At 43.5% G+C, this 12,107-nt stretch overlaps 4 protein-coding genes across 4 annotated transcripts; 2 read left to right on the top strand and 2 right to left on the bottom strand.

The window, feature by feature from the left end:
- Positions 1-252: 252 nt before the first annotated feature.
- Positions 253-2,441, top strand: LOC101753431 (NADH dehydrogenase [ubiquinone] iron-sulfur protein 6, mitochondrial). Its single transcript, XM_004972715.2, has 3 exons — positions 253-455; positions 1,900-1,984; positions 2,101-2,441. Exons 1-3 carry the CDS (start codon positions 321-323, stop codon positions 2,211-2,213), a joined length of 333 nt encoding a protein of 110 aa, XP_004972772.1. The 5' UTR covers positions 253-320; the 3' UTR covers positions 2,214-2,441.
- Positions 2,442-3,447: 1,006 nt separating this feature from the next.
- On the top strand, positions 3,448-5,705 carry LOC101772205 (secretory carrier-associated membrane protein 5). Its single transcript, XM_012846759.2, has 11 exons — positions 3,448-3,642; positions 3,766-3,828; positions 3,953-3,986; positions 4,054-4,176; positions 4,296-4,358; positions 4,436-4,529; positions 4,627-4,672; positions 4,848-4,915; positions 4,998-5,046; positions 5,175-5,240; positions 5,557-5,705. Exons 1-11 carry the CDS (start codon positions 3,448-3,450, stop codon positions 5,587-5,589), a joined length of 834 nt encoding a protein of 277 aa, XP_012702213.1. The 3' UTR covers positions 5,590-5,705.
- A 757-nt stretch (positions 5,706-6,462) lies between these two features.
- On the bottom strand, positions 6,463-8,570 carry LOC101753030 (choline-phosphate cytidylyltransferase 2). Its single transcript, XM_004972714.2, has 8 exons — positions 8,260-8,570; positions 7,680-7,793; positions 7,483-7,578; positions 7,372-7,414; positions 7,120-7,275; positions 6,965-7,033; positions 6,770-6,880; positions 6,463-6,673 (listed from the first exon to the last, which is right to left on the bottom strand). Exons 1-8 carry the CDS (start codon positions 8,493-8,495, stop codon positions 6,584-6,586), a joined length of 915 nt encoding a protein of 304 aa, XP_004972771.1. The 5' UTR covers positions 8,496-8,570; the 3' UTR covers positions 6,463-6,583.
- Positions 8,571-9,108: 538 nt separating this feature from the next.
- Positions 9,109-11,696, bottom strand: LOC101752619 (dnaJ homolog subfamily B member 4). The gene is made up of 3 exons (XM_004972713.4): positions 10,942-11,696; positions 10,081-10,490; positions 9,109-9,835 (listed from the first exon to the last, which is right to left on the bottom strand). The coding sequence occupies exons 1-3, from the start codon at positions 11,107-11,109 to the stop codon at positions 9,388-9,390; spliced, it is 1,026 nt and encodes a 341-aa protein (XP_004972770.1). The 5' UTR covers positions 11,110-11,696; the 3' UTR covers positions 9,109-9,387.
- Positions 11,697-12,107: the final 411 nt, after the last annotated feature.

The raw sequence follows: 12,107 nt of genomic DNA, 5'->3' as shown, positions 1-12,107 counted from the left end.
ATAGTTGGATACTATTTGTAAATACATGTACAAGTAGAGAATCCGTATGGAAAATCCTTAACAAATCCACAGAAATCTGTTGCTCCCTGTCTGATTGAGAGGGAAAATCTGTTCTTACAGGCCGACCTTCTTTCATCTCCAACGTTTAGCCCAGCACGAGAAGCCCACTACAGTTGTATCTACGGTATTGGGCCAACAAGGGCCGGGCTTCTTTCGATAGCTTAATCCAGCAAAGTCCAAAGAGAAGGCCCCTCCTCCTCCTCCTCGGCTGCTGGTCGTTTTTTCCCCCGAATTCCCCAGTCTCGCAACCTTCTCCAGCCATGGCGACGGCGACGCGGAGGCTGCTCCCGGCGCTCCTCAAGACCCTAGCCCCCACCGGCGCGCGGGGCCTCTCCACCGAGAAGGCCGTCGGTGCTGCCGCCGTCGTCGGCAGCCACACCGCCAAGTGGATGCAGGTATATACCCTCCTCCTCGCTGCGCCCTGTAGTCTCTAGATTCCGATCCGCCTTGGCCCCGCGAATCCAGATCATTTCCTTGCGGTTCTTGTCCGATTCGGCGGGAAAGATCATTCCATCAGGTTCCGCGTGCCGTTTGGCTCTGTGTGTAGCTGCGGCTGGTTAATTTTTCAGCCATTTTTTTTTGGTTTAAGTCGTCCTCGGTGTTGTAGAGACATTTTGATGAGCCTGAGTGAGCTCTAACCATCGATTAGTTGTTACAGTCTTTCTAGTGTACGTTTCATGTTGATGTTTCTGCCTGTTCCTTGCTAGATCTGCAGGTCTTGTGTTTAGATTTATCAGGTGTCATTGTATTTTGAGATAGTATCTATCTCATATTAATATTATCGATCAATTGGGCACTATCTAAGATTCTAAGTATACTTTGATGCCCTAGTAGGCTAGTAGCATTGTGAATGGCTGTAGGATCATGTTAGTGACTTGTAGTTGTGGTAGACAGAGCTTCTACATGACATCTTGTTTATTATGTTCTTCGCATAGCTATATACCTTCAAAGACCCGGGAATGGAATCCGTATGTTTTTTTGGCTGTAGCTATAAGCTTAACGTGTATTGGGTCTACCTTTTTGTAAAAAGCAACTGTTTTCTGAAGTGAATGTTTGTTTTATATAGGTTTACAGACTTAAGTTATGCTTGGATTAGATTTTAGCTGTCTTTAGTTGATTCATAAGGAAACTACCATCTTAATGCACTATATATTTGGGGTTTGTGGATGCTGCGGATTTGCTTCAGCTGATAAATGGCAGGTCACTATTGAATTTTTTGAATTGCACAATTTTGTGCCACAGGATTAACATGTCCTGTAGGTTATTCTGTTCTCCTGTGTTGAGATGGGTTTCCATTGCTGATAACATGAAATGCGTTTTTTTTTTCACTTACGAAAGAAAGGTGGTTGTTCCAGAGCAGGCTGGTGCTCAACATGGCTTTTAGTCATACGATGATTTCACATCAAGCATATCCCAGTTGCTGAATATTCCTGAAATGATGAAAATCTTCATGACTCGTGTTTTCTCTGAAATTGTTTTCATTATCTAGAACCAACACTCCCAAAGGGAAAAGGGTGGAGTAAAAACCAACTTCTTTGTTATTAATGACTATCGGAAATGAATTATTAATTGTGCAGTTCCTATTATGTTGAAATTTGGAACTACTTCCAGGATCTGTATCTATATCTGGTGGCTTGATCATTAAGATCCTTGTTTGTATTGGAAAGTAAAGCCAGGATTTGAACCCTAGACCAGTAGACCTTACGCACACATGAGAAGAGTCTTACCATCTGACTACCTCATTTAGTTTGTCGTTGTTAGACCATGACAAAGTGAACATATCATATTTGCTGTACAAATCAGTTTTCTTCCAACCATCATTCATTTTATTTGTTGTAGGACACGAGCAAGAAGTCACCAATGGAACTGATCAATGAAGTACCTCCGATCAAGGTTGATGGTCGCATTGCCGTCTGTGAAGGGGGTAGGCAACAAAACTGAACCATGCAAAATCTACTCATCAATACATATTCTCATTTGGATGATCCATTTTATGCAAAAGTGACATACCCCTACACATGCTGTGTTGTTTTGTTTCAGCTTCTGAAGGCGTGGGCCTTGGCCACCCAATTGAGTATATCTGCCTTGATCTGGAGGCACCTAACGTGTGCAAGTACTGTGGCCTTCGTTACGTTCAAGTTCACCATCACTAAGTAGAGAAGATACTCCATTTTGCAATGCAGAAGTTTGGAGTTGCTGCATCCACATTTGTTTCGCAATGTTCTGCTAGTATACTCTGTACTGTGCTTGATGGCAAAATATTACCTTCGATGGTCGTCCTTTTCCTGGATGACTTATAATAAACCAATGTTAACTGTGGAATGATTTTCTACAGATGACTTCTGTGCCATTTATTGAATATATGCAAAGTTGTATCTAAATCTCGTTCTGGATAGGGAAAGCACGTAATTGATTCAGAGAGCAGTTAGATCCAAAGATTTATCTGTTTTTTCCCTGAAGATCTATGATCCAAACGCAAATAGTTTCCTCGCTGAGCCAGCTTAGCCGATCGCAATGTTCTCTGTGATCTTTAAAAACTTTTGCATGAACAAATGACCTCTAATACATGTGGGGTTTATATCGCAGTCTGCTGGGTTTGTCATGTTTCAGCCTTCTACTTCCTTCCATGTTCGTCATGCTTTTCTGATATCCCATTTGCAATGCCTTCAAATTTCAAAAGGTCTTAAAAATAATAAGAGTGTAGGGTGATACAGCCATGTAGGTCTAGTTGATTGTGGATTACAACACAAGAATTATTCCATCGCAAAGCCCTTTTTTTGTTTCTGGACTCTTGGCTATACGTGACGGTAGGCAGTGTCCGAAACTGTCCTGCCAAAGCCTGCCAGTCGAGGGGTAAATTGGGAACAACTGGACGCTGACAAGGACCAAAGTGCAAAAACAGCCATTAACTGAAAATAACTTCCTTCCACTGGCCACACGAGAATCAGTTGCCGCTCAGATTCCGGGTCGTCCCAGAAGAGGCAAGGATTTATTCAGGCCAAGTGATCTCTTCTCCATGCCTCGTAACACAAATCCATTCGATGACGAAAATATCAATCCTACCGCGGTATTTCCTGAGCTAACCTTTTCTGTTGTTTATTCATATTCTTTAGGCTCCAATTCTTATTGTTCTCGATGAGACATTTCCTCTAAAAACATCATTTTCTAATGTCAGGTTAACTCGGTCTTGTACCAACATTATCTTGAGTTACATGCTCGATTTGTTCTTTTTTTTTTCCGTCCAAAATTTGGCTTGCTTTTGTCCTGGATGGGAATGTTGATTTCTAGCAAAAAATCTCGCATTTTGATCTGGTTTCAAGATTCACTGAAATTTACTAGTAGTGTCTAATGTCAGATCTTGTATTTCCCTTGGGTTCTATCTCATCCATGCAAACGCTCATCATGTATTTAGGCGGTGTGTTCATTCAGCATCATAGCACTGTCGGTCTTATCATTGGCAGTGTCTTTCAGAATGCAGCAGTGGCAACAACATCAGCTTCTGTACCGTCCAGGAAATCATGGATCCCGGCAGGCCTGGGAGGAAGCGGCAAACATGGTGCCACGATCGACATTCCCCTCGAGGTGCATTGTGGAATTGTTCGCTGTTCTTGCACCGACAGTTGATGCCACTCTCGATAATCTGGGTGTTCTTGTAAGAATTGCACGGTCATTTTGTCTTAAATTACGGCATGTTGTTGCATGTAGGATCCAAAGAAGAAGGAGAGAGAGCTGTTGTCATGGGAGCAGGATTTGAAGCGGCGGGAACAGGTACGAGTGGCTATTGATCCTATCAAATCACTTCCATAATGATCTGTAATTCTAGTTTCTATAAAGTTCATTCTCTATGTTAGATTTAATGACCAAGTTCTCAGAAGTATGAGATTTGCTGCAGGATATTAAACGAAGGGAGGATGCAATGAATAGAGGTAGATTTCTTTAAGCTTCACCATGCTCTATTTTTTCAGAGTACTGAAGATGCATTTGTTTGTGCAGCGGGTGTCACCGTGGAAGTGAGAAATTGGCCAGAGTTCTATCCCATCATACATCATGATATAGCCAACGAAATACCAATCCATGCTCAGAAGCTGCAATATACGGCATTTGCTAGTTGGCTAGGTATTTGACCTTTAATCTATATATCTACATTTACTACTTGAGATTACAATTGGTGATTTTTTCACCTTAAATAACCAAAATTTTTATAAGTTTCATCATGTATATTAGTTGTTTTTCAGGACTGATTGCATGTCTCGTTTGGAACTTTTTCGCTGTCTTAGCTGAGTCAATTCACAGCGAAGGTGCTAATATCTCGACCGTCATCCACACAATCCCCAAGCTATATGCACATTTTTTCCTTATGGATTTTCTTTTGCAGATATTGTTATTTTCCTCCTCGCTGTAATCTATGCGATATCCGGGTGTCCTCTTTCATACATACTTTGGTACAGGCCTCTGTACCGTGCAATGAGGTTTCTCTTCTAACTATAATTCCAAGTTTCAGTCATTATCAAACATGGTTCTATGGATAATTGTTTGAACGTAATTTCTCTGCCTTTTGTTGTTCAGAACTGACAGCGTGGTAACCTTTGGCCAGTTTTTCGTCTGCTACTCGGTAATTTTACTTGTGCAATGCTGTTTCATGTGTTAGAAATCTCAATCTGAAAATCTTGGAAAACTGTAGAGCAGCAAAATTTCTATCTGTATTTTATGATTTCTCACTCCTTATCTTCTGATCTTATATCATGGAATTCTGAATACTAAGCATCAGTGGCTTTGATATCTGCCAGATACATGTTGGGTTTTGTGTCATCGCTGCAATTGCTCCTCCAATAATATTTAGGGGGAAAACTCTTACGTAAGTGTAATCAGTAAAGTTCTATTCTGCCCTGAATTTCCTTCTGCAATAATTCTCATTCCAGTTTCTTTACCTAAATCAGGGGCATTCTTGTTGCAATCGAAGTTTTGGCTGGAGATATGTTCACCGGGGTAAGTTGCCTTGCATTAATTTTACTCTTTGAAATAACTTTACCTCCCTCTACAAATTGTTCATGATCCTTCAAGCTAGTGAAACCCTTCCAATAGCACTAATAGCTGTCCTTTTTGGAGTATTGCAGGTACTTTATTTTATTGGCTTTGTATTCTTTACCTTGGAATCTCTTCTAAGCATCTGGGTGCTTGAGGTTACTGCCTATTTCTTCCTCCATTCCTTTCAAACTCTTTCTTGTTTTGTTGTCTGCTACTCCTCTCAGTACCAAGCGTTTATAAACTCCTGATTTGACTGAGAAATGTGCATGGATTTTCATTCTTAACTTTAAATGAACTGCTGTTCCTCATTCCAGTAGTGACCAAACAAATTTCTATTACTGGATGTTCTTTCAATTATGAATCCCTCACTCGACCATTGCATCTGATAAGTCTTTGCTGTGCCATTACGAATTGAACGCTAAACGTAAAAGAAAAGTGGTACTGGTTTCTTGATATCCTTTCCTTATGCAGAGAGTATACATGTACTTCAGAGGGCACAGGTGAAGACCTGCAATGAGATGATGAACTTGTCCACAGAAGCAGTTTCTCTGAAACCAATATCAGGGTGTAAAACAGAAAGTTTAAGATTGGAAAAATAATGAATTTGCTGTTGCCTAGCTCTTTCTGTGTCTAGGTCTATTATTGCTGTAAGGCTATTTTAGATAATATTAATATAGTTTATGGCTACCTCATTTTTTTTTGTCTTGTATTAGTCTTTTCTCTTTTGTCTCTCAAAAGTCAAAAGTATCAGGTGCAGAGTTGTACAGAGGAAATGTCATGATCAGATGTTAGCTATGGTCAAGGTAGCATGTGTTGCTCCACTTAACATTTCTAAATTATCTGTATTTATGCTTTCACTGATTAATTCAATATGCTGTGCAAACAAGTTTAAGCCTTCACAGCATGCATCCTTCGAACATTTAACTTAAAACTTGCTCGACTGATACTTATGTCCTGATGCATGAAATGATGTTTATCTGAAAATTCAGTAATGTGCTTAAACAGGTAAACAGATGAATGAACGTTACTGTGTCCTATCTATACAGAGTGGCTAGCTCCAGTTTTAGACCCTAATGACCACGAAAATAGAGTATGATATCCACATTAGGCAATACCCATGAATATATCGTAGTGCCCCAATGGACGATAAATTAAAAAAAAGGGAGAAATGCACGAACAATATTCAGTTGGCGGCGTAGCACATAGCTAGGCACAAACATATTCAGAACAAATGGGTCATATTCTCTGCATCTTTAGTTCTATGAAAATGCTAAAATGGTAATAATACCTAGGAGGGTGCCAGATGCAGATGCTCAATTAAGGAACAATAATTGATGACATTCAGAAATATGATTGCTCATAATAGTACATAATTCCTGGTACAACTAAATCATGATTCCTGATATCCTACAATAACATGCTAATCAATCTCATACTACTTTAGGAATATGATCTCCAGTTCTCCTTATGTCTAGTTTTATCTGGATATTACAGGACATTATGAGTCCGAGTCCTCTCCAGAAAGGTTCGACTCCGACCTGCCTTGCCTCTTCAGCCCCTCCTGAATTCGATCTTTGATCGCAGTTTCCTGTCCAATTGACAAAACTAAATAATATACAGTCCATGATCACAAATTGCTTCTAGAATTGAGAGATCAATTGTAAATTCCTTGTGACTTGCTTACCATCATGTGGCAACCTTCCTCAAACTTTTCAAGGAATCCAACAATCCAACGGTCAGCGTTCTCCATCCACTCCACGGGGTTGCTTCCAGCTATCTTCGCCGCACTGTGAAACTGCGTATGTACCACATTTGGCATCAGGATTTTGTAAACCATGTTAAGATCTGTCTCAGAAGAATAGCGAAGCGACTTGGGCACCTTCTCTTGATGCTCCTTCACCTTCTCCCTTAGCTTGCTGATCCCCATGTTCACTCTAAGTTGCTTCTCCTGATCATATTAAAATTAAATTGCAAAATTGAGTAATTTTTTCTTTCTCGTCTTCTGATGCAGCTTTTGATGGACGAACAGATCACCTTGACATAGCTCACGCCGAGGTCTTTGCGGCTGTATCCACGGGTCAGATTCCGCATGATGTACTGGTTGTAGTCCTTTAGGATCCTCATGATGATGTCCGATGTTGAGATTCCCTCAGTGCGCTTCGTCTCCTTGAACTTTCCAATGGCTTTCACCTGCACAAACGCAGAGATCAGGCATTCCCTCATCTGATCATCAGAATTATTCATAACTATCTGACAGAAACGGTGGGGAGATTCAGTGATCCTAACAAATTCATAGACATCATTAGCAGTTCCACTCGTGTCAGCGTACCTGAAGCAAACACATTGTTAGTTACTTTCCTCAAGCAAATTGGCCAAACTACAGAAGCATACACTTACGGAAGTGCGTCGTGTGCAACATAGTCAATGTTGTGCTTGTCAATGAACTCCTGATTGATAACCCATGGCGCATCCGGTATAACCTCATCAACCCACCTTTCAATTTTTCAACCCGGGCAACAAATTAGTCATAGGGCATTTTCATGAGTGCCAGTGGCACCAATGAGACCCTGAAAATGGGGGAGGTGAAGGCATACTTGCAATGCCGAAGTGATTCATAACGCTCGTCTTCAGTCATGACAGTCTTTCCTTTGTACATATGGGTGATCTCGTCACTGCAGCAACCGACGAGCAAGTAGGTGTTGGGAAATCTGCGGAGAAAAAAATCAGAGAATTATGCAAGATAAAATGGACACTACAATTATGAATTGTAACCGTCTTTTTCAGAAGCAATGCGTCCTTTTACTCATCATAAAAGGAAGAACATCATTCTATCAACATTTTCAGGAAAATGGCAGTGTGAGGCATCATATTCGATCACATGCACATAAATTTCCGTGTCCATCTAAATCAGTAAAATCAAAGAAAATATCTTTCAGAAAGAAGTGCCTCAATATAAGATCAAGAGAAGGAACTAATCTAAAAGGCCACAACTGTTAGCAACAGAAGGCCACATTTCATGGAATCGATTCCCCTAAAAAATGCAATCAGAGAAAATTAACATAATCCCCAAGGAATCGAGTTTTTTTTAAGGAACCAAGCAATCGGGGTTTTTTTTAAGGAACCAAGCAATCGGGTTGACGCAGAAATTACTGGGGCAAGTGAGGAGGATCTCACGATTTCTTAGCCTGTTCGAGCGCGCGCGCATGGCCGAAGTGGAAGAGATCGTAGATGCCGTCCGCGTACACCCTGAGAGGCCGCGCGTCAGAGCTCACCGACGGCGAGGTCCCCGCCGCAGCCTCCACCGCCGGCTGCTGTTGAGGCGCCGGCGCCGGCGGCGACATCGGGTCGTACCACTCCGTCTGCGCCGCCGCCGCCTTCTCCCGGACGGCCGCGTCCTCCGCCGGCTTCATCGGCACCGCCCGATCCTGCTCCGACGGCTGCGATCCACTCCGCCGTGGTCCGTGGCGACGAAAAGGGCAGCAGCGGTTTCGTTGGACGCGGGAAAATAACGCCCGGCAGACTGCCACGGTGGAACGGAAAAAAGCGACGGTTTTCAGATGGCAGAGTGCGGTGGGCCCCACAATTCGAGGGAGGCCGTTGCTATTTATGGAACGGCCAGGTCCCTTTCTGCTACTGAGAAATGCGCATGTTGGGTGGTACGATTCATTTGTAAAATTGCTAATGAACAAAAAATAACTGGAAAACCTTCGCATTTCAATTTTTTTGCTAGGATATTTTCTTCGGATAATTTGGGATTTCATTCCACTCGTGTTGCATTGAAAGGTATTGTTTGCCCGCGAAAGGAAAGAGGGGAATGCTATGATTTTGTTGCGTCTCACATTTTGGAAAGTTTCATGTTCCTGAACCTTTTTCTTGCATGATGAATCCTCAATGCACAGAAGGCAAATCATTTGTCTGTGTTCAGATGTACAAACTAATGCAGGGCTACATATTAAGTGATTAACTTCAGAGAATTCAATCTTTTCGCACAACACCCTGATTGTAACCTTCACTGTTACAAAATGCTGATATCAGGTTGTTTACTTCAATGAATAGAATTCATAGGAAAAGGCGATTGGACAAGCGTAACATTGGAATCTGCACAATACTTTTGTATTACACATGTGGTCTTCAATATTTCTATTCTCCCAATAAAGAAGAAGATCAGAAAATAACCGCAAAGGAAAATGAACTAAACATACAAGCCAACTGAAGAAAAAGATCAAGAACATCTGAATTAGTCTGCATTGCATGGGGGACTATGGGACAGGTGATCCATGTTTTTTTAGAGTGTGCTCACTGCTACTGAGGTTGACCTCCAAGAACCTTCCTAATGTTGTGCCGCTGCTCTGACGATAACCTCTTAGGGAAATCAACATCGAATTTGATCCTCAGGTTGCCTCTTCTCCCATTCTCCTTGACAATAGGCATCCCCTCCTTCGCAATCACAAGCTCATACCCAGGTGTCACCACATCTGTGAGCTTAATCACCAGGTCACGGCCATCGAGGGTCTTCAGATTGACTGTAGTTCCTGCCAATGCATCCACCAAAGAAATCTTCCGGTGGACTAGGAGGTCGTTGCCTTCTCTTGTGTACAGATCATGGGGCTTCTCGTCGATAACAAAAACGAGATCAGCAGGGAGCTGGTTTGGATGCTCATTGCCCTTGTCTGGGAATGTGATCTTGGTCCCCTTCTTCCAACCAGGCTTTATATCAATTGTCAAAATTTCGGATTCCGTCCCTATTTGCCTGTTTAACAGCCAGCAAGAGGGGAAAATAAATTAGGAGACAAGGAAGTCAGATTGCATTGATCTCTTAAAATCCCCATTTTTAGTTGTTTATGATTTCCTTGTGCAGCCATATAGAGATGAGGTTAACTGAAAATCGAAACACATTTTATTGTAGCCCAAAATATAGGAAAGCGTAGCATGCTTTCAATCTTGCATAGGCTTGCAAACAGTCTGCTACAAGAATCCAACTACAAATATGCTTACCCGTTCGGCTTCACAACATTCCTGGATATCTTCATCTTGCGCGTTGAACCTGCATACAGCTCTTCAAGTGTGCAGGGCAGTTTGGTTTCCACAGGCGGTGGCTTCCGAGCCTGATTTGAACTCGTTCCGACTGAATCCTTGTGTGATCTGAACTTGTTCTCATTCCCACCAAACCCACCGAAGGTGCCAGCGCCTTCTGTCTGGAACCTCATTGACTTTGCTCGCCCCATGTTCTCGAAAGGCTTGCTGCTACCAAAGAACTCAGCAAAGACATCTTCAGCGTTGCGAGGATTGAAACGTTGGTTGGCAGACCCATTCATGGATGAGGAACCACCACCATCTGCAGAGGCCTTCAGACCCTCCTCACCATATTGGTCATATATCGCTCTCTTCTGGGGATCACTCAAAACCTGAAAGCAGTCAACATTGCACATGAAAACCTGTCTTAAGCTGAGAGCTTCGTTTCACAGGTTTATCTGTCAACTCATTTTGTCACACCTGAAGGAGCAGAAATGACCAAGCATATAGTCGACCCACAAGGTAAACTCAACACAGGAACACAGACATTATCGATCATCATACCACAGAGATGCACAATCAAGATGCAACGCACAATGCACACAGCTGACACAAATCTCTGGCGACATTTCCGATTCCCTAGCAAAAACAAATATCATAATGCCCCGATCTCCTATCAGAGCGCACTTTCTTTGCAGCAAGTACAAGGTCAAGGATAAACAAAACAAAAAGGTCATCTACAACGACATCTACCAATCCCATCGCAATAACATCGGAAGCTACGTGGGTGCTGCAATTTCGTCCAGGTGTAAAGTAAAGTAAAACCGGTGTTCGATTCCATACCTCGTACGCCTCGGAGATCTTCTTGAATTTGGCCTCGGCCTCCTCCTTGGCGTCGCCGGGGTTCTTGTCGGGGTGCCACTTCATGGCCAGCCGGCGGTACGACTTCTTGAGGTCCTCCTCCGTCGCGTTCCGGTTCACCTTCAGCACATTGTAGTAATCCGTCCCCATCTCCAACGAGATCAACGCTCATGCCAAGAACAGCAACAGTCACCCGCCCACCTCTTCCCGAGTCCCGACGCAATCAAATCCTCTCTGGATCCGCGCCAGGCGCCACCGCCTCCTTCACGCCAATCCCACCAGAAATTCAGTCAAAAACTCCCCAAGAATCGCGTGGGGTCACGAACGAAGCGCCCAAATGCGATTGGGGGAATAAAGTTGGCTCCTTTGACCCCGCTTCCCCACCACTCCCCACGCAGGATAAGAGGAAGCCTCCGCCGCCGCCTCGCTCCACGAGCACCGCCGGCGGCAACCAACTCAGCGCGGCCGCGTCGCACCAAGACGCCAGCCACCTTTCGCCGTGCTCCGGCTCCAATCCGGGGGGGAATAATCAAACCAAGAAACCGACCACGGCACGCTGCAATCCGCGGAGGCAGCAACTTGGCGTAAAGAACTGGGGAATGGATGTTCCGGGAAGGGGTCAAGGCAAGGCGGCGACGAAATCCGGTTGCCGGAGATGGCCGGGGGAAGGGGACGGGGTGGAGATCTTGGGAGGCGAAGGTAGCGGGCGGAAGGGACGTAGACAACAGGGAGAAGGAACAGGGGAGACGCGCTATTATTGGGGCAATCCAGCTTCCGTTTACAAAAATAGCTACGCGCCATCGGGGAACGTATCCCGGGGTGTGCCCCACTGGGGCCGACATGTGGGCCCCACGATATCCACCTGGCTGCCAGGTTTGTTTTGCGTGCTTCTCGACTTCTGGATGCTTTTATTTGTCCAGAGACAACGACGTCCTCGTCTTTGTAAAAGTTCCGGTGAGAAATGATTCACCACAAATAGATTCCCTTTTCAAAATGTGATAAGAATTTTCCATATATGGTTTTACAACTCTTACAATTAGCTGTGTGCGATCACAGAGTTCAGAATGTGTTCCATTTTCAAAAAACAAAAGTTTCCTTACAATAGCAAGGCTTCTAGCGAGGCTTGTACGTAACTTTTTAATTTTCCT

Source organism: Setaria italica, chromosome VI (genome assembly GCF_000263155.2).
Source record: "Setaria italica strain Yugu1 chromosome VI, Setaria_italica_v2.0, whole genome shotgun sequence".
Taxonomy (NCBI): Eukaryota; Viridiplantae; Streptophyta; class Magnoliopsida; order Poales; family Poaceae; genus Setaria; species Setaria italica.
This window is presented reverse-complemented; position numbering and strand designations above follow the sequence as displayed.

Excerpts from the sequence above, each read along its gene's own strand:
- LOC101753030 (XM_004972714.2), bottom strand. The coding sequence starts at position 8,495 with ATGAAGCCGGCGGAGGACGCGGCCGTCCGGGAGAAGGCGGCGGCGGCG. Across the intron at positions 7,276-7,371 it reads CTAATGATGTCTATGAATTT|GTGAAAGCCATTGGAAAGTT; the intron begins GTTAGGATCACT and ends GCGTTTGTGCAG. Across the intron at positions 6,674-6,769 it reads AGGAAGGTTGCCACATGATG|GAAACTGCGATCAAAGATCG; the intron begins GTAAGCAAGTCA and ends TCAATTGGACAG.
- LOC101772205 (XM_012846759.2), top strand. The coding sequence starts at position 3,448 with ATGCAAACGCTCATCATGTATTTAGGCGGTGTGTTCATTCAGCATCAT. Across the intron at positions 4,673-4,847 it reads AGTTTTTCGTCTGCTACTCG|ATACATGTTGGGTTTTGTGT; the intron begins GTAATTTTACTT and ends GATATCTGCCAG. Across the intron at positions 4,916-4,997 it reads TTTAGGGGGAAAACTCTTAC|GGGCATTCTTGTTGCAATCG; the intron begins GTAAGTGTAATC and ends TACCTAAATCAG.
- LOC101753431 (XM_004972715.2), top strand. The coding sequence starts at position 321 with ATGGCGACGGCGACGCGGAGGCTGCTCCCGGCGCTCCTCAAGACCCTA. Across the intron at positions 456-1,899 it reads ACACCGCCAAGTGGATGCAG|GACACGAGCAAGAAGTCACC; the intron begins GTATATACCCTC and ends TATTTGTTGTAG. Across the intron at positions 1,985-2,100 it reads CATTGCCGTCTGTGAAGGGG|CTTCTGAAGGCGTGGGCCTT; the intron begins GTAGGCAACAAA and ends GTTTTGTTTCAG.
- LOC101752619 (XM_004972713.4), bottom strand. The coding sequence starts at position 11,109 with ATGGGGACGGATTACTACAATGTGCTGAAGGTGAACCGGAACGCGACG. Across the intron at positions 10,491-10,941 it reads AGATCTCCGAGGCGTACGAG|GTTTTGAGTGATCCCCAGAA; the intron begins GTATGGAATCGA and ends GACTGCTTTCAG. Across the intron at positions 9,836-10,080 it reads AATGTTGTGAAGCCGAACGG|GCAAATAGGGACGGAATCCG; the intron begins GTAAGCATATTT and ends GCTGTTAAACAG.